This window comes from Bactrocera dorsalis, chromosome 1 (genome assembly GCF_023373825.1).
Source record: "Bactrocera dorsalis isolate Fly_Bdor chromosome 1, ASM2337382v1, whole genome shotgun sequence".
In the NCBI taxonomy this organism is placed as follows: domain Eukaryota; kingdom Metazoa; phylum Arthropoda; class Insecta; order Diptera; family Tephritidae; genus Bactrocera; species Bactrocera dorsalis.
In genome coordinates this window covers 114,670,462-114,689,687 of record NC_064303.1, presented here as the reverse complement: position 1 = coordinate 114,689,687, position 19,226 = coordinate 114,670,462, and the positions used below count along the sequence as shown (strand labels likewise).

The 19,226-nt window shown below is 42.1% G+C and overlaps 1 protein-coding gene across 3 annotated transcripts; it reads left to right on the top strand.

The window, feature by feature from the left end:
- LOC105229250 (hypothetical protein) lies at positions 1-1,690 on the top strand. Of its 3 annotated transcripts, none has more exons than XR_852707.4 (4): positions 1-94; positions 419-500; positions 572-837; positions 1,526-1,690. XR_852707.4 is itself a non-coding variant. In XM_011209393.4 (4 exons), exons 1-4 carry the CDS (start codon positions 18-20, stop codon positions 1,535-1,537), a joined length of 288 nt encoding a protein of 95 aa, XP_011207695.2. In that variant the 5' UTR covers positions 7-17; the 3' UTR covers positions 1,538-1,690. The 3 variants fall into 3 exon arrangements, 1 of the variants encoding a protein (XP_011207695.2); XR_852708.4 differs by having other exon boundaries at positions 572-847; XM_011209393.4 differs by having other exon boundaries at positions 7-94; positions 572-688.
- The last annotated feature ends 17,536 nt before the right edge of the window (positions 1,691-19,226 follow it).

The window sequence follows — 19,226 nt, the reverse complement described above, 5'->3', positions numbered from 1 at the left end:
CCAACACTTCACTGAAGATGCTCATCTGCAGTTGCAGGCAGTTGAAACGGTTGGCCGTGGACAGCATCAATTTCACCGATGAAGATATCATTAAGTAAGCATAATAACTCGTAAGTGTAATCATAATATTTTGGAGTAGCTCCGTAGTTATTCAGGCGAGCTGAAGTCAGGTTTTAAAATTTTATTTTATTGTTTTTCGAGTTTTAAAAAAACGCCTAAATGTATGCTGTGTATACAATTTGCGTGTTTGATTTGAATATCTCTTTAACCGTTAGTTTCCTTGTATACTATTTTTGGGTGGGCCTCAGTCATTTAGTCAGACTTTTTTTGAGTTTTGAAATCAAATGTATAATAGTATTGCCACATATTTCGAGTTTATTAATCCGTATTCATACATACATATGTATTAACGTTTCAGTATTTTCGTGGAGCACGATTTCTATGCATTGGAGGATGTCTGGTTCACGTTGGCGCCTAACTTGACCGTGCAATCCATTGAGGTATTCATATCTGCATGCCGGTGGCCGTACTTATGCCTTTGTATTTCTGTTAATTGTGGCTTTTCGTGCAGATACTGATGGACCGCTGTCCGGAATTGCAGTCGGTGGGCCAGCTAAGTGGATGGTCTCTCACACCCGATGACTTGGCGTTGATACGAGGACTACTGAAGAGCGGCAACTCTTGCCTTGTACTTACACCTAGCGGGTTTTTCCCTTGAAAGCTGTGATTTTAAGCGTTTCACATTAACTCACTTACCTAAACATACCAACAAAAGCAAGCAAATACTCACCCAGTCGTTAACGTCGTGATTTAGCGAAAATCTGCAGTCGCGGGAAAGTACGAATAAGTAATTTTGGATTTCGCTCCTTGAAATTCTCGCCTTTTGTAGCTTTGACAATCCTCGTGAAACTGAGAACACACGAACACACTTGTATTTATGTTTATTTACCTAAGTGTGGTTACATAATTAACTGATTTTGAAAATTTGAACAGTTTTTTTCTGCGACTACAGATTAACAGCTAATCCTCCCGGTATTAATATCACTAAACCCTCATTTAGACAGTTATCTTTCTCTTGCTTTGTTGCTCTTTTTATTTTATATTCGCTATATATATGTGTATGTGTGTGTGAAAATATCAGTAGATGCGGAAAATTAATAAGTTTGCCATTTATGTATGTATTAGTGTGGATATCGGTCATTTGCACGAATCTAAACAACTCAGTGCTTACAACCGAGCTGCAAAAGAACACGCCACAATCTGTAATTATTTCACACCCTTTCAATTGATAAAAGTTGCGAGAGTATTTGAAGTTCGGCTGCGTCTGAATCGAGATCTGTTTTGTTATCACTGTCATTTATAACAGTCACTAATAAATCCCAATTTCTTCATGCTGAATCTAACCCTGTTAGCTTGGCCAATTTGGCAGCCAAAATTCGCTTTCGCGTGCATTTCGAAAACCTTTATTTTGCAACATAGTGTTCATGCCCCTAACCGGTTTTCTCTATTCACTTATCTCTTTCAGCGTTTGCAGTGAGGTCTTTGGAAAACGAGCAACTTTTTGATGCGACTACATCGGATCGGATCGGATGTATCTATATATATGTTCTTTGAATTATTTGAAAATGTGATAGTAAGATAAAATAAATGTCCGTGTAGATAAAAAGCGAACGAAACATATTAAAAACAACAGATGTTTATGAAATTTATTGAATAAAGGCCGACATTCAAAACCTTATTGACTTTAAGGGCTTTGAATGGTACGTCTTCTTGGCGACAACAACTTTAGCCCCGTGTTTAAAGCACTGTGAATCAAATCAATGCGTTGATCAACGCCGAGAGAATACAAAGCTCAGTGTGGAATGGAAACGCTAACCTCGGTAGTGTTAGAGGCTCATCTGAAACTGCAGCCTTACTACCTTCTTACTTACCCGGTGATGCAATGCATATCGAATTGTCACCAGGTAAGCTCTGCCCGCATATGGCTATTTAACCAAAATCACCACGGTGCAAAGGACATGCCAAATGAGATGACTGCAGCCCATGGTACCTCATTTAAGTTTCTGCCCAGACCGCGTAGCCGAACTGGTGACCAGCGGTGCTGCCTTATTTGGGCTCCGCCGTTACTACACTGGTAGGATCAGGCTAAGGACTGTGGATATTCCATTCGCCGGTCAGAAATTTCAGTCAGATGAGGAGGATAGCGTCGCCACGGTGGTCTACTTTAAAGACTTTTAAAAAACGGTTTCTTTCCTGAAGGGTTTAAGAAGTTGTGGAAACATATCTCGACCGAACTTAAAGTTCACGATATTGAGAAAAAAACGCCGGTTGCCAAAGTTTTCGTCTTCATTTTGCGCATAATTTAAATATTGAGTTTTCAGCGGAAATGAAAGTTATAGACCTGTCAACCTTTTAAAGTGGGGCGGCTACGATTACATCCACTATTGGGTGCACAGTTAAGATTTATTGTTGGTGCTAGAATGTGCATGTGGGGCAGAAACTCAGAAGCCTCAGAGTACCATTTTTATTTCATGTATCAGCCTTAAAGCTTAAATCTGTCAACAAGCGGTTTAAGGAACAGGCACACACACGCACACATTCTTTATAGTGAATGTGTGTATGTGTGTATAACATGTAAAAGCTTGCGGTCACAGCAGAAGATACTGTTGCAGTTTGCATTTAAGCTCAAGAGGCGAGTGTGGGTCGGTGGACGGGCGACCGTCAATGCACGACGAAGAAGGGAATTCATCGGCGCATCGCGTTGGGGGGGCGGTGAGCGCTTATGTTGAATGCAGGTAAATAATATTTTGTTAATGCCACATGTGCTTGCTCCTAACGGGTGATTTTTTTGAGGTTAGGATTTTCATGCATTAGTATTTGACAGATCACGTGGGATTTCAGACATGGTGTCAAAGAGAAAGATGCTCAGTATGCTTTGACATTTCATCATGAATAGACTTACTAACGAGCAACGCTTGCAAATCATTGAATTTTATTACCAAAATCAGTGTTCGGTTCGAAATGTGTTTCGCGCGCGTGTTTTGTTCAGCGATGAGGCTCATTTCTGGTTGAATGGCTACGTAAATAAGCAAAATTGCCGCATTTGGGGTGAAGAGCAACCAGAAGCCGTTCAAGAACTGCCCATGCATCCCGAAAAATGCACTGTTTGGTGTGGTTTGTACGCTGGTGGAATCATTGGACCGTATTTTTTCAAAGATGCTGTTGGACGCAACGTTACGGTGAATGGCGATCGCTATCGTTCGATGCTAACAAACTTTTTGTTGCCAAAAATGGAAGAACTGAACTTGGTTGACATGTGGTTTCAACAAGATGGCGCTACATGCCACACAGCTCGCGATTCTATGGCCATTTTGAGGGAAAACTTCGGACAACAATTCATCTCAAGAAATGGACCCGTAAGTTGGCCACCAAGATCATGCGATTTAACGCCTTTAGACTATTTTTTGTGGGGCTACGTCAAGTCTAAAGTCTACAGAAATAAGCCAGCAACTATTCCAGCTTTGGAAGACAACATTTCCGAAGAAATTCGGGCTATTCCGGCCGAAATGCTCGAAAAAGTTGCCCAAAATTGGACTTTCCGAATGGACCACCTAAGACGCAGCCGCGGTCAATATTTAAATGAAATTATCTTAAAAAAGTAAATGTCATGAACCAATCTAACGTTTCAAATAAAGAACCGATGAGATTTTGCAAATTTTATGCGTTTTTTTTTTAAAAAAAAGTTATCAAGCTCTTAAAAAATCACCCTTTATAAACCTATAAAACAAAAAATCATTTGCCTCACTGGCGTGACGGCGCGCCGTTCTTGCTTGTGCATTCGTGCGTCCAATAAATGTTTTGCGCAGCGGTGTTTGTCCACTGAGCGCTTCCTTCCGCTGTGTGATGCATATTATAGTTGTTGTTGTTGTGAAGTTTATGTTGAAACAATGGACGCGACACTTACGTCCGCATCGGCGGTCAAGCGCCTGCGGCAGAAAGCTCTGTAACTGTAACTGTTGCCGGCATCCAAGCGTAAGCGCTCCAGCACATGTTGCAATAGTTTATGACAACCATTCCCATATATTCGTACAGATTGCTGGCATCGCAACCGTTATTATTATTCCTTCTCAAATGTATATAAATACATATGTACGTACGAGTATGTGTCTTCGTAGAGAAGCAGTTGTTTTCGAGAGTGTGTATATGGAACGTGAACCGTGCGAAATTAATAGTTGTATTCCATGTTGGATAGATTGGGAAGCTTTTGTTAGTTTGGAGTGCACCACTCTGAATTCGGGGTTACCTCAAACGAACTATCTGAGTTTGACGAAACGACGCCCTCATTCAGCCGATTAATATGTACAAAGTGGGACAATTTCAAATTTAATATTGTTGTTAGCGGAGTGTAAAATATTCAGCATATAGGTAAAGCGGCTGGAGTGTGAGTATATGGCCATAAAGCTAGAGATGCTATAGTAAGGCTTCAGTACCACTTTCTGCCATTCTATCATATATTAGGCTAAAGAAAGAGGTTCTTCTTTTTCTTTACTAGCGTAGACACCGCTTACGCGGTTATAGCCGAGTTAAAAACAGCGTGCCAGACGTTTCTTCTTTTCGCAAGGTGGCGTCAATTGGAGATTCCAAGCGAAGTCAAGTCCTTCTTCCCCTGGTCTTTCCAACGGAGTGGCGGTCTTTCTCTTCCTCTGCTTCCCCGGCGGATATTGCGTCGAATACTTTCAGAGCTGGAGTGCTTTCGTCCATTCCGACGACATGACCTAGCCAGCGCAGCTGCTGTGTTTTAATACGCTGAACTATGTCAATGTCGTCGTATGTGCGTATATCTCATACAGCTCATCGTTCCATCGAATGCGATATTCGTCGTGGCCAATGCTATAAATCTTCCGCAGAACCTTTCTCTCGAATACTCGTAACGTCGACTCATCAGATGTTGTCCTCGTCCATGCCTCTGCACCATACAGAAGGACGGGGAGTGTGGTTTTTGTTCGTCGAGAAAGGACTTTTTACGAAAATTCAAAAATATACAATGAACGTTGTAAAGTAAAGCTATCTCTTTAAAATTCCGCGTAGGTCACGGGGCAATATTGCTTGCTCGTTGGTGTCCGTTGTAGTCTGCAATTGTTGCTGCTGAAAGACTTAAGCTGACAGGAGTCCACATTTACCGCAACGCGGTTTGCATGTTGCAAGAACCAAAAAGGAAGGACAGCGAACACGATCCATACACAACAGCTAACTCACGCTTAAGTCGTTACATATGCACGATTCCATATATATTTTGCGCTTGTCCTTTTGACGCGAAAGACCACATATTTAACAAAATTCAATGTGTTACGCAATGCGTATAAAGGAAACGTGTTTTCTTCTGTTGAAGCAGATTTTCTGGAAGCGCAGAGACCGTCCATTGGCTGTGTGTGTTTGCAAAGCCAGCAGACGTCCAGTTCGTCAGACCGCACTGAGTTCCTTATGCGAGTCGAAGGCAATGAAGCGCTGCCACCGCGATTATTAATTCTTCTTCTTGTAAGCCCGTGCACAACAACACAATGCAAGCGGCGCTTATCGGCGCTTTCCGCCACAATTACTTCTGACACATTTGCATTCACAATTTCGCATTGCAACAGCCACAATGCCACACTACCACAGCCACAACGGCACATTGTCATCGTTTGTTGTTCTTGCCGGTTGCATGTCATCCACACCGGTTTCAACGGCGCCAACAACTCACCCGAAGCATGTCAGCCTTAATTACTCTACATCACTTTGACACTTCTGAAGCGCGCGCTGACAATGCAACGAGGAGAATGACGTTAATGATGAGAACTTCTGCAGGCGGCTTTTGTAAGCTGCATAACGGATGGCAACGACGGAGCGTGTCATTCCGCTTCATGTCTGCTCATCAATGCAAGCAAATTGTTGCTTGAGTTAAATGGCGGATCCGGCGAGGAGGAGCTCTGGTGCCAACTAAATATGAGCCGATCGACAGACACACTCACACTACCTACACAAAAGTCTAAATCATGTCAAAACATTTCAAAAAGTAGAAAGCGCTACAAATGCGACGGGTTTCGGAGCGAACATTCCTTGAGCGCGCTTACCCGTCCTTGCTTGAAGTCCTGACCTTCAGTTCAATTGGCTGCGAATAAGTGTGTCACATATTCATTTTTGTTTTCCAAATTGCCGCCAAATTTGCAATTTTGTGAGCGTGTATGCATTTATGAGACGCGTCGTGCGTGTATGTGTGTGCGTGTGGCATATGGCTTTTACATGAGTTCCGTCTTCCTGGTGGCGCACTCGCCTCTGCACCGCGCTTCCGCCATCGGAAGCTGTGCGCTTTATCGTGGTGATAATGTGCATGTCCGTCCATTAAAATTCATGTCGTCCTCTTGTTGCGCTTCCTTTGCAGCTGTCTATTTTTGAGTGTGCATGCGTGTGTGTGTGCTTCGACTAGAGCAAGCTTTCACATAAAATTAAATTTCGCTTAATGATGCCATTGTCGGTGAACAACGATGCCACTGACAGCGGCAGCAACAAAATCAGACACTACAGCTGTTGTTGGCGTATGTATGTTTGTGTGTGTGTGTGGCGACCCATTTAGAAGTATATTATTTGATTGCTTAATAGCTTGTAATTTAATTTTAATGCATTTCATTTCCCGACGCTTGATGACACTTTCGCATACGCCCGAGAATGCTACTTCTTCGGCTATCCTCCCGATGGCTTTTGCTATGTGTTAATGGTCATTAAGAATAATCGCTGGAAAATCTAATAAAGGAGCGATTGCGAAGTGAGAAGTGGTTAAAGTAAAGCCGACCGAATCGGGCGGGTTGACAAGTCGAAGAGTTCTTGAACACCCATATGGTGGCCTCAAATTTCACGCCTCCGCAGACGACAATTATCTGTCAAAAGTAATGGAAGAATGCCACGCAAACCACCAATGAAATTTGTGAAGTTTACGGAGAAGATGCTGTATCAGTTCGTGTAGTACAACAATGGTTTTTTTGCTTTCGTTCTGGAAATTTCGACGTGAAACTTGCACTTCACTCTGGTCGATCTTTCGTTGAAAAAGTCGATGAAATTATGGAAAAGATTGACCAGGGCCATCACATAAGCAGCCATGACATCGCTAAGGAACTTAACATTCTTCTTTAAACGGTTTTGAACTACATGAAGTGTCTTTGAAAACTTTAATGGACCGTGTGATTTTCAAATCGCATCCCCTCGTGGCGTGAGCACCACTCTGGCACTGGCTAGGCACAGTGTCTGCTCTTCTTATATAAAGCCAGCTGGCAGCCAGCGGTGGCTGTCAAATCACACATCTTCGTGGCGAGAGCATCACTCAAACACTGACCAGGCACGGTGTACCTTACTTATATAGAGCTACCATGAAGTCACCTTGTGACTTTCAAATTACATCACTTCGCGGTGTGAGTATCACTATGAGCTGTTCCAGACTGGTCGAACGATTGATTCTTCATTTTACCGTCAACAACTGATGAGATTGAAGCAAGTTTCGTCTTCCTTCAGGACAACGCTAGACCACACACATCTTTGATAACTCGGGAAAAACGGGGAGCGCTTGGCTGGGAATTTTTAAGAGTCCTGACCTTGCACCGTCGGACTACCATTTGTTTCGGTCAATCCAGAACTCCCTTAATGTAGTAAATTTGGCTTTAAGGGAAGCCTGTGAAAATTACTTGTCGCAAAAAAGTTTTTTCAAAGTTTTCAGGTAAAGTTTTTTTTCGTGGATCGAAACAGGAATTGAACTCTGATTCTGAGTAATGGTGTTGTGTACCACGAAAGTGGGCATTAATAAACATTTATTTGAAGACTGAATTAACTGTTGATTTATTGGTGTTGTTTGTGTAGTATTTATATCTGTATAAAGCTGCATAAGTAAAAGGAGCAAGAGAAATATTCGCACAAAGTAGAAGGCGGGCGGAGAGTGGTTGACTGACATAAGTCCAGACTTTTTGTTGAATCAATGAAATGTTGGCTGGGAAGATGAAAAGGAAACTGAGATTTGTCATTTTTGTGATTTGCTTTTGATTTTGCATTTCTAATTTAACGGTTTTTCCAGAGAGGAGGCTTTGAATACAATGCGAGAATGGAATGCAATTAATTACGCAATAATTTCGTTAATGAAAATGTTTATTACAAGTTAAATAAGCGCCAGTCATGCGGAATCGCGCCTAAAATAACAACAACAACACAAACAAAAATCGCGGCGAAATATTTGTATTTGTAAGCGAAATGGCACATTAATTCGCGGAGTCCTCTTTTCGAATTTAAATAATATGGGCTTGCTACGCAGTCTTGCCAAAAAAAAATTGACAACAATATAATTTTTCGTAAAATTCCAACCAACAGAAAAGACGAAGAACTTTTTCCCCCAACTACCCATCCCGAGTAATGCGTTTTTTTGTTCTTTCTTATATGCAATTGAAGAGTCTAATGGATTGCCCCGGCTTCAACTTCCAATAACTGGCGATATACATATTTGCATATACTTGTATGTACGAATATATATGTACATGCTTGTGCATACGTGAGATTATAGTAATACCTCCATTAAGAAGTTTCGGTATTCCGGATATCACTTTTTCCATTGTCTGGCACATAACTGTAAAAGTATAAAAAAGTGTGTTCAAAGCGGAAATCGGGCAAATCATGTTAGCAAAGTAGGTTACGGAGCAGCATTGACGAACGGCAAAACGGGAATAGCGGTGAATGCAGAAAACAGAAAAAAAAAACGGAAAATGCATTTGTTAAAAATTGTTTACGAAGCTGTACATACTCTACACATGAAAGTATGCGGAAATGGAAATTCGCTGGTTGCATTTAAAAGTTTAACACTTGCAGTTGTAGTTGTAGTTGTCACTGGTGTGTATAATTCTCAAGCAGTGAAATCGACAGTTGTGAACTATCTACTCACAAGTCCAAATAGTCAGTCGAATGCATTTTTTCCAATGAAGCAACCATTTTTTTGACGGCATGATGTCCTGTGGGCTGCTTTTATTCAAAAAATTTGGTCCGTCGACGTAACTACATTCCCTTGGAATAAAGCTACTAAAAAGTGCTGGCTTTCGGGCTGGTTCCATTATAGCCAGGAACTGATGTCTTTCCTGACTAGTTTGTTGTCTCACCTCATGGTAGGCTCACGTATGCAGGTGAATTCGTGTGTTTTTTCACGCTGTGCCTTGATTAATCTGCGCCTTCAAGAGCTAAACTTGCGGCAAGATTTAAGTTTGCTGGAAAATGCGTTTCGCTCGGCTCTCGGGCGATGGGGAAGGCTGTGAAATTTAAAAAAAAATTGTGCACACAAAAAAGCTTTTGTCAAATATCGCATACATACAAACATACTAATGTGCATACATGCATACATAAATGGCTTAAGCAACTCACCTTGACTCAAAGGATTAAGACAAGGAGAGACAAGAGTATGCAGAATTTGTTGCACTAAAAATATCCAGTTGAAAATATAGCTGACGACTTCTGCAGTTTTTTATTATATATGTATGTGTGAGTGTGCGTTTGTAGGAGGTTTTTTCAGGCATTTGTTCCTTTGAGGTTAGTTTCATGGTTTTGAGGCTAGCTGGCTTTGACAACTCATGAGGACACAGTGTAAAATTTGGGAAAGAAAATCACACAGAGAACAATAAAAATTAATTAGTGAAAGAAAGTTGCGAGGAATGGAGACAAGTAAAGGCAATTAGTGCAGGAGCTGAAGCGTTTGCGAGCTTTGCTTGTCATCAGCGCCGGAAACGGTTTTGTTTGACAAAAAACTTGCAAAGCTTTATAGCACACAACAGCAAATGCACATATTATGTATGTATGTGTAAATGTTTATGCCGTACGCCTTAAGTAATATATAAATATATATAATTCCGTTGAATACTCAGTAGAATTTCCGGTTAATCGCTTAAAGTGATTAAAAGTTCAATTCAATCCATTTAATGATTTAAATTTTTAAAAATATGTTCCAGTGCGCCCGATACACTCCCGGTAATTTTTCGCATTCATGGCTACATATACTTCCAGGCGTCCGATAATTTTGACCACTTTGTCTGTAGGAATGCCTAAGAGACTGCTGAATATAGCTTGCTTCCGATTTGGCGAAGATCGGGTCAATAAATTGGTGACCTTTGGTCATTTGCCTCGCTGATTTTAGACTTTCCTACAGGATATTACCGATGGGATATGGGCGAATGGAAAAATTAAACAGAAAAGGACAACGGCAGCAATTCGTGGCAGTACTTGACTGCTGCGGCCGCATTCAATGAGCAATTACTGCAGCCATCGTTGACATTTTGAGGGCAAATGTGTAAATGCTTAAATTGCTCAAGTGCACTTGTGTACATCAAGTGGCGCAGTGCGGGTGTGTGCGTGTATGCCATACCCACCGCTGCTGCTGAAATGATAGGAATTGCATTCGGACCAACAGGAGTGGAAAAAATGTATTTGAATACACTCGCACTCACACACACACGCACGCGTTGGTATTTATATGACTCGTTGCGGTATCAAATAAAAAAACAACATACCAACGGCAACAACAATATTTTATTGGCTGGAATTGTATGAATGTGTAGGGAAAAACCGGGTAACGGTAATCGTCTGTATATTTACCATTCTAAAATACGCACATTCCGTCCGTTCGCAGAGCATGGTTTGGCATTAACTAGCGCTTCGCTTCCACTTCATCCGCGTGTCTGCAATGGCAATGTTTCGGCATTTGGAGCAGTTCCATTAGCAACCAAACAATATGTTCGTCGGCAGTGGCGCTTCAGTGGAACATTGGTCAGCGTTACACTAAATGAAATTCATGTAAAATTTATGTGCAGTGAGTGGGATTGATGATCCGCCGTTGCCAATGATTTTAAGTGACTTTTTGTTGGCAATTTGACTTTCCATCAGCCATGTTTAGATTTGTATATTTATTTCGGTCCGTTGCTGTGTCGTTTTGTGGAAATTGTTTATGCGCCGCCTTATGAAATTGCCTCCCGTGCAGTTGAGTGGTGCGACGCGGCCGGCCAGGGCGTATACGTAACATGCAAATGAATGAGCTGCGTCACCGTCGCTGTAGCACAAGTGCACTCGATTGTTTTGCCGCCATTCATGGCCACTCCGGCATTATGCTATAATCATGATTTATTAGTCACTTAGCGCGCGCGGCGCCCGCGTCGTGCCACCTAACGCCAGCGCGTTGCTTCTTTTACATAGAACACTTTTAGCTGCTTCCGCATTTCTGACTGCCGGCAATCTTTAATAATTTATTGTTCGACGTTAACAATACACTTTCCTACATAATTCACATTTCGCATTCTGCTTTCTGCTCTTTGCTATTTTAGCTGCACATTTGTCACAGCATGCTTGGCTCAAGCTTGGCCGCGTGCTGCAAATACTTTACATCATCATTGAAGTTTTTTGTTTTGTTTCGTTCAGCGTCCTTCGTCCGTGTACGCGTCAAGTTTTGTTCATTCATGAATGGAATCCGCTTGGCGCGGCTAGTTGAATTACGCCTTTGAAGTCATTATAAAAACTGAAATTGCTTTAAAATGCCGCGGTGCGAATTTTATGTAGGCTATAAAACTTACGGCTAGCGCGCTGTTGTTGTTGCCACGCACCGTCTAAATGGTGTGATGAGAAAGTAAATGTTCCGTGATTTACCGCGCCAGCAGCAGGCAACGCTTTGAAAGAGCTTAAAGCACATTTTAGGCTTAGAAACCAAGGGAGCTAGCGCTGCTGCTCATTTTCCAAATATTCCGCACTCCCTTTTAAGTGATGCTCATTTTCCACAAACTAAATGTGATCAAAAACTTAGCAAATTATGTAATAGAGATACAATAACTTAAAGGGATGGAAGGAAAGGCATTATGTCACATTTTTTTTTATTGAAAATTCTTTTTTTCTCTACTTCTACACTCGTTCATGGAAAAAGCTAAAATTATTTTGAAAGGATGTTTAACGCCGATAGGTGCTCGCGAAACCGCAGTGTGAACATCCGGCCTTAAAAATTATGAAAAAACCATATCATAATTTGCTGAAAGCGAGAGTGGGAGTGGGAGTGCGGCGCTTTTGTTGCAAAACTCTTCAAGTCAATGACGAAAACAATAAGTAACTAGCAAAAACGGAAAAAATTGCAAATGGAGCCAGCTAGAAGACGGGGCGATACTAGGATTTGTTGAGAACTAATTTCGGTAAGTGACAATGAGTGCCATAGTTGTTTTCTGCTGCAGTTTTTGCCCGGTTGCGCTGCTACTCGCGTGACATAGAAATGCACAAAGCGCAAACGAATGAAGAGCGTGAAGAAAACAAAAGAAAAACATAAGGAAACGCGCAAGCAAAAGTGGAGAAATGGCAGCGCAGCATTTACAAGGACAAACAACATTAATCTTCATTGTTTGTTCGGCTGCTCACGAGGGACCATGCCATGAGCCTTCCCGCAACTAAGGAAGTAGAGCGAAGGAATAACGCTAAAGAAGACTGCTAACAGCGCGGGAGGCCGCAGGGACGCTATGTGGGTATATGTTTCGTACAGTTTAACAAGCTTGTAAACTCGATGTGCGTATGTGTGTGCTCGCACTTATTTTTGGCAAAGTATTTTCGGCACAAATCTAAAATAGAAAATTCACAGCGGCCGGGGAAGTGCGGCGCTGTGTCCGTTGCCAAAAAGGGTAAACGGAAACCACTGCAGGAAGTGCCAGAAAATGTGCGCACACACAACACAACTAAGCAACAACTAAGTGCCACAACAAAGCGAGCGCGTCTTTGTAAAGGCGAAATGTGCAGCGCACAATTTAAAGTGAAAGGAAATTTCAAAGCAACATTGTTGTGTTTGTTGTTGTTGTATGTACACTGTCTGTTTCGTTGTTTGACATGATATGGTGAACTGTCAAGGCGGATGTTTAACAGACCCATCCGCAGCGACAAGACAGCCAGATAGTATATAACTATATAATGGGCTTGCGAGTATATTGGTTTAGCCCTGACCAAGGCGTCCAAAACTCGCACACATACATACATAAATAGGTAAACATTTGGTGTTATGTTTGTAGCATACAAGCAGGCGCTGTGTTGCCGGCGATTGTTGACGCCAAGCGACTTAATGCAGTCGCAGATAAGCCGGCTTGACTTGGCCGCCTGCGTATGGCACTCGCTCGAGGGTGGTGACGGGGAGGGTTAATACAGCGCAAGCTCATAACGGTGAGTGTATTTGTCTTTCAGCAGCTGCTGAGTGGGAATACGAGCATCTCATTGATCGCGCCAAGGGTTAGGCGAGTTTATCAGCGGACGCGCATAATTGAATTTTGGGTGCGCCGCTCCACTGACTGCTCGCATTCCGGATAGCGATTTGAAAACTTTTTAAAGTGTTTAACGTTCAATTTAGCTTCTACTTAGCTTTGCATTTTTCCGTAGAAATTTTCAAAATGGTGTTATCTAGATAGTTTTGATTTATTCAAGCGAATTTGCTTTTCCGCGGAATTTAAGAGCTCTTTGAGACTGTGAATTGTTCGCTTCCGTCGTTTATCTTCGAGTAATTTGAGTCGGACAAATTTGTAATAAACCACGCGCACACACATAGTTGCGCTTTAAGAAACCAACCAAATAGGTTAGACACTTGGCAGGCTGCAATATTTTGTTGCTTCTTTTATCAATGCTCTCTTGCTTACATTTAAGAAATGAGAGTTGCAGAACCCATAAATAATTTCTATTTTAGACTTGTAGTCGCTGAATTCTGCAGGGTAAGGTTGTGGAATGCACCTCTTCAGCGCTTTCATCCCCTTTGGGTCTCTAATGTTGTGCATCATGAGGGTAGAAAACATCGTAAAGAAGGAACGAAGCGCCGAAGACAACTTCAGCTGCAAGAATCTTCACTCGTTTTGTGTTAAATAGAAGACTTGGAGCGTAGCTTATTAAAAATACATGAAATTACTTTTAAAAGCGTAAAAAAGTCTGAATTATCCACTGATGGCATACGCAGCAAATATTGGTTACTATAACAGTTATATCTGTTATATGTTAGATGAAATAAATAAACTGCGTATGCGGTGGCAGACAAAAGTCGAAGCACTATAACGACACCAACTCAGCATAAATTACCTCGGGAACGGCAATTTGTCCGATTTGTATTAATTCATTTGATACTCGTTTCGATTCGATTCGCTATTTCACTGTTATTATCAGCAATAACTGCCTCTTGCCACACTCTCAACTCACCCAGCACGAAAAATCGCAAATCTCAGACATCTGTAAAAATCACTTTGTGTCGCTTATCTGCGACATGTGGAGCAACACGTCTTCTGCCAATTCTAACAAATTGAATATTTTAAGGCAGCGATAGCTGCCGGCTCCCTCTCCACGCGTCACTCGTACAATGACCGCATATACGCGTTTGCTGAGCGGAATGGTTCTTATCCGATTGCCAGTGTGTTGGCGGTTATCCTCTTCAGACCGTGCAAATCGGCAGTTCGGCAGTTGTAGCCAGCGGCTGCTTTGGGACGTGACCAAAAAGACAACTATTCAGCTTATTGACACAATGATGCATTCCCCGAAGCTATTTACATACATACTATATGAATGTGCAATGGCATGTTGGCATTATCTGAGTATTTGGGGGTAAGAGAATGTGCCTTTGTGATTGTTGATACGAGCACAGTGCGGGATTTCGATGGCATTATTGTGCTGCGCTGTAATAATCGAAGGCAAATGTGTGATAGTAACTTTGTTGTACCCTCTTCAATAGTGCTGATTAGCTTTATGTGGCTATAAAGGCCGTTAGTTTAGCCTATGATATGGGGGAGCTTTTTAAGTAAGGACATGAGGCTGCTCTGTAAACTTAATAGAAAGTTATACACCACACACACATATATTTCATGATGTTGCATGCACCGTTTAAAGGCAAGTATGTCCCTTGTTTCTATTAATACGGAGTAACGGTATATGTATATACCAGTTTCTTTAAATTTTTCTATTTTGTTGCTGATTGGCTACTCGTATTAAGTCACCAATTAATTTCCACTAAATTATCTTCCTTGCTACAGAGGTTTCCAATTCCTTTATCAGATGATGTCAACATCCTTAAATTTCAGGATAAATGATAATGCATCGCTCTGTGAGCGTGGAAGTTGGAGCACAAGGAGGAAATGTGGAAAAAGATGCCAAGAGCCGGCAACTTCAGGTGAACGAGAATTACACCAATTTGGAAAAATTAATTCTCACTGCAATTTTTGGACAACAAAGAAGAGCAATAAAGAGCAGAAAGGACACTGAACAGCAGACGCTGCTCAAGGACATCAAGCAACATCTCGAATTTTATCGCCTTTGACACATGAGCAAAGCCTTAAATACTTTTCTGTTGCGCTTTGTTGAAATCGCTTAATGAAATAGTTGGCTTGACCTCTTTTCCGTCTTCACTCCTTTTCGTCTGCTGGCTTAATTGCCGCAGTTACGGTTCAAGTTGAAGGTGTGTGCACGGCCAACGAAGGTTTAGGTCACACATGTGGCCGCCTGTGCGCGAAATGAGCGTTTGTGTGTCTAAACGCAATACAACTTTTGTTGAACAAACACAAGCAAATAATTGCCTTTTGCGCCCCCTGAACAAAATAGTGTAGTCTGAGACTTGAGAACTCGCTCATTTACATGCCGCCGTACCTTTTTTTGCAAACCGTTGTAAATAAACTTGCACTAAGTCTCAATTTGCCACAGGAGGCGAAAAATGTCTCGGTAAGTGGGCTAAGTAGCTTCCGTAGTGCGCTGGATCACATTATGGGAGACCCCGCCAAATATTTTAGAATTCCTGCGAAAGCTTCAGGCCTTTATATGTAACTGTGCGTTTTGCGTGAGGAGGCGGGCGGGGGTTGGTTAAACTAGTGGAACAGCTGCGCGCTTTTCGGCTACCTTATTGTGCTCATCTTTCGGCTTGTAGGTTTACCGTTGAGGCAGTTTTCGTTTGCACCAAAGTAGATAAACAAATTATGCAAATCCTCGGGAAGCCTTCCGCCACTGTCTGTTGCGCTTTTGTCATTGGAGTCCACGCTCACTAATAGGAGTACGCCTAATTAATTTGTTTGCACAAGCACTGGGTATTAGCATGAATAAAAATGACAACAAACACAAAAAAGTTAAGAATAAAAGGCGGAGCATATGGCAAGATAACTTCACAGCGGATAAGGGAGATGCGAGTGAAGGCGAAGTTGAGCCACCAAAAGAAGAGCAAAGCAATTAAAGCTATTTAAGCAATCAGCGATGCGCTGCAGACAAGCTAGGAAGGTCAGGGAGCTTAAAAGCAGTAAAATAATTTGAATTATTCTGAGCAGCAACAAGCAGCTGCGTCCACCGAACAGTCAACGATGTGCAGTCTTTTTGCACGGGGTTGAAATTTTTTAAGGTACTGAGGTTAGAAGTTTATAGTTTTCAGCTTTCGAGAGGTCGCATAACTCTTCAAACTTACATTTTAAAGAAAGCGCTGAAAGAGTTAATATATTTAATTATGTTATATTCGTGAGTTTTTTAGTCGATTTGATTATCTTTTGGGAAGGCTGTGCAACTAAACCAATTCTAAAGCAGATGACATCCAGTTTAAAGAGAGTCCTCAAATTTTAGCAAATTCATCGCGCAACTTTTCATTTGGCGGCCAAAATAATGAAAAATAAAAATGCAGACATCCGTCAAATGTGTGGGCACATAAATGGTGATGAGTGGTCGAATTGCGTAATCGTTCATATTGTGACCCACTTGGACTGGATTCGATTGGGTTGTATGCAACTTTCACTGGGCGTGTGAGCGATTGCGCTATTGGACCCGCGCGCGAACGTTTTCGCGTTTAGTCATTTGGAAATTTGCCAATTGGTGGCATGCATCAAGCACTGACAGCTCAGCAACAGCGACTAAGCGGCGCTTTACACGAGATCTATACACTACACATATACACACAGCATCAGCGCCGCCTAGCAACAACAGAATTCGATGGAAGAAAGTCATTCGGCGCAAAAAGTGCAGCGCTCAGAGTAACCACAGAACTTACCTCAGCAGGCAGACACACGCACACACACACAAACGCGCAAACATGCGCAAGTGGTGGTGCAAGGACTGTGAGCCGACTTGGTGCTGAGTGTTTGCTGCATCGGATTAAAACCATCCGCATACCCACATCACACACTCATACATACATGCGACAAGCCTTGCATCAGTTTTTTCCTGGTTCTCACCGCTTTTTTCTTCATATGGAATCGTAGAGTTTTTCGTCCTTTTTTGCCTCGAAAGCCGTTGGTTTGGTTGCTTTGAACGATGTGTGGCATGGCGTTTGACTGCAGGCACTTGGCTTGTTTTATGTCCAATTTTTTTTGTGCTCTTTTGTCTAAGCGTGTTGGCAAAGATGCATGGCATTTGGACGGCTTTTGGCAATGCATTAGCTGCTGTTGGCGCAGAAATAAAACGAAATTTAGTTTCTTATGTACTTTGTTTCGTCTCTTTCCACATGAGATATTTCATAAATATGTGCGATTAAATGTATGTGTAATATATATATATATTTTCAAACTGAGTATGTTGACAACATTCGCTATGTTTTTAAATGGATTCTCAACACCTCGATTTATTTTTAGCAAATTGCCACTAAAGGATTTGTAGTCGCAAATATATAGCCCTCCACGCTTTCATGATAAACACGCGCTTCAGGCGCTGTCACTCCCGTCCACACCTTCAAATGTTGTGCTGCCTGTTCAGATTTTGGTCACACCAGCGGCACGGACGTCTGATGGCCGGATGGTGTTGACACTGCAAGTTCAGCTTCCGCTTCAGCCCGTTTGCGGCCAGTTGTCCAGTGACTTTTCGCGTTCGCGCCCATCACTCATCCCGCTTTTCGTGGCATTTTATTTGATTCCGTTTTCCCACCTCGCCTGACGCTCAGTTCTCTGTACTCGCGTTGAGCCTTGTTAACTCCTCGCCAACCTCAGTGCCTGCCTAGTTCAAACAGTCGTCCTCGCATTTTCCGTCGTTTTGGTTGCTGTGCTGCACGGATCTGCATGCCAAAGCGTGTTGCACGCGTACGCAAGGAATGCAAGGGAAAGCTGTTTTCACGATGTTTTCTAACGAGATTTTGCAAATTTTATGCGTTTTTTTTTTAAAAAAAGTTATCAAGCTCTTAAAAAATCACCCTTTACTTGAACTTTGGACGGTCGCGCGAAGGGGGGAGTGAACAAGTGGTTAGTCGCGCCGATTGTCGGTTTGTTGTCGAAAATGCAACGACTTGTGGTCATAGTGGCATTCCACTTGTTTGTTGGCTCACACAAATATCCATCACATTCGCTTGTAAGCTGGGAAAATGCCGGAAATGCCAAACTATACTCCGAGGAAAATGCTACCAACAACCAAGCGTGCAAATTAATTCATACGTATGTCTGTAGAAATGCAGTTTTTGTTGTAAAAATGGCGACAATTTGGCGAATATGAAGCATTTATCGAAATAATTGAAATTGAAGCAGTGCAAAATACGTAGATTGACACATTTGCCCATTTAAAGGAGCCTTCTTCACCAATTAGCTGAGGAAGTTGATATAGTCATTAACCTTTGAAATTCATTGAATGCTGCTCAATTAACCGCAACTTTGGACAACACCGGGGTCAAGACCATATGGTCGAGTTCAAGTGTCGACTTGTCCACAATTAATTTGGTCATTTTACTGCAGACGTAAAACCACAAGAGTTATGCGGGGTCATATAAATAAGAAAACGGCAGCTGAAGACCTACAAGCAGAGACTACATACAGGCATATGTTCTGGATACTCAGCAGTCTTTGTGCAGTCCTATTGAGCTCAGCAGCGGTCAATAAAGCAGAAATAGTAAAATTGAAATTACTTTACGCATAAGCATCTATACTTACACACGCATATATACACACACATGCATACATTGGCACTTGATGCGTGCAACACTATGTGAAGCTCGAAATTCGAGGCTCACCACATGCCGACTGGTTCTCCACTTGTACTTGGGGAATCTTTTTTGGACATCATACAAGTGTGGGCGTACCCACGCATGTGTGTATGTGTGCGACACTGTTGATATTTGCTGACTGTAGGTGGCCATAGCAGCCTTTTGGGCGCTCAAGCGTTCTAAATGGGATTGCTTGTTTGTTCCCGACACCCAGTGACCGACTGGGCCATGTTTTCTTTTCCCTCCGCTGCTCCACTCTGGGCTAATCAATGTTTAT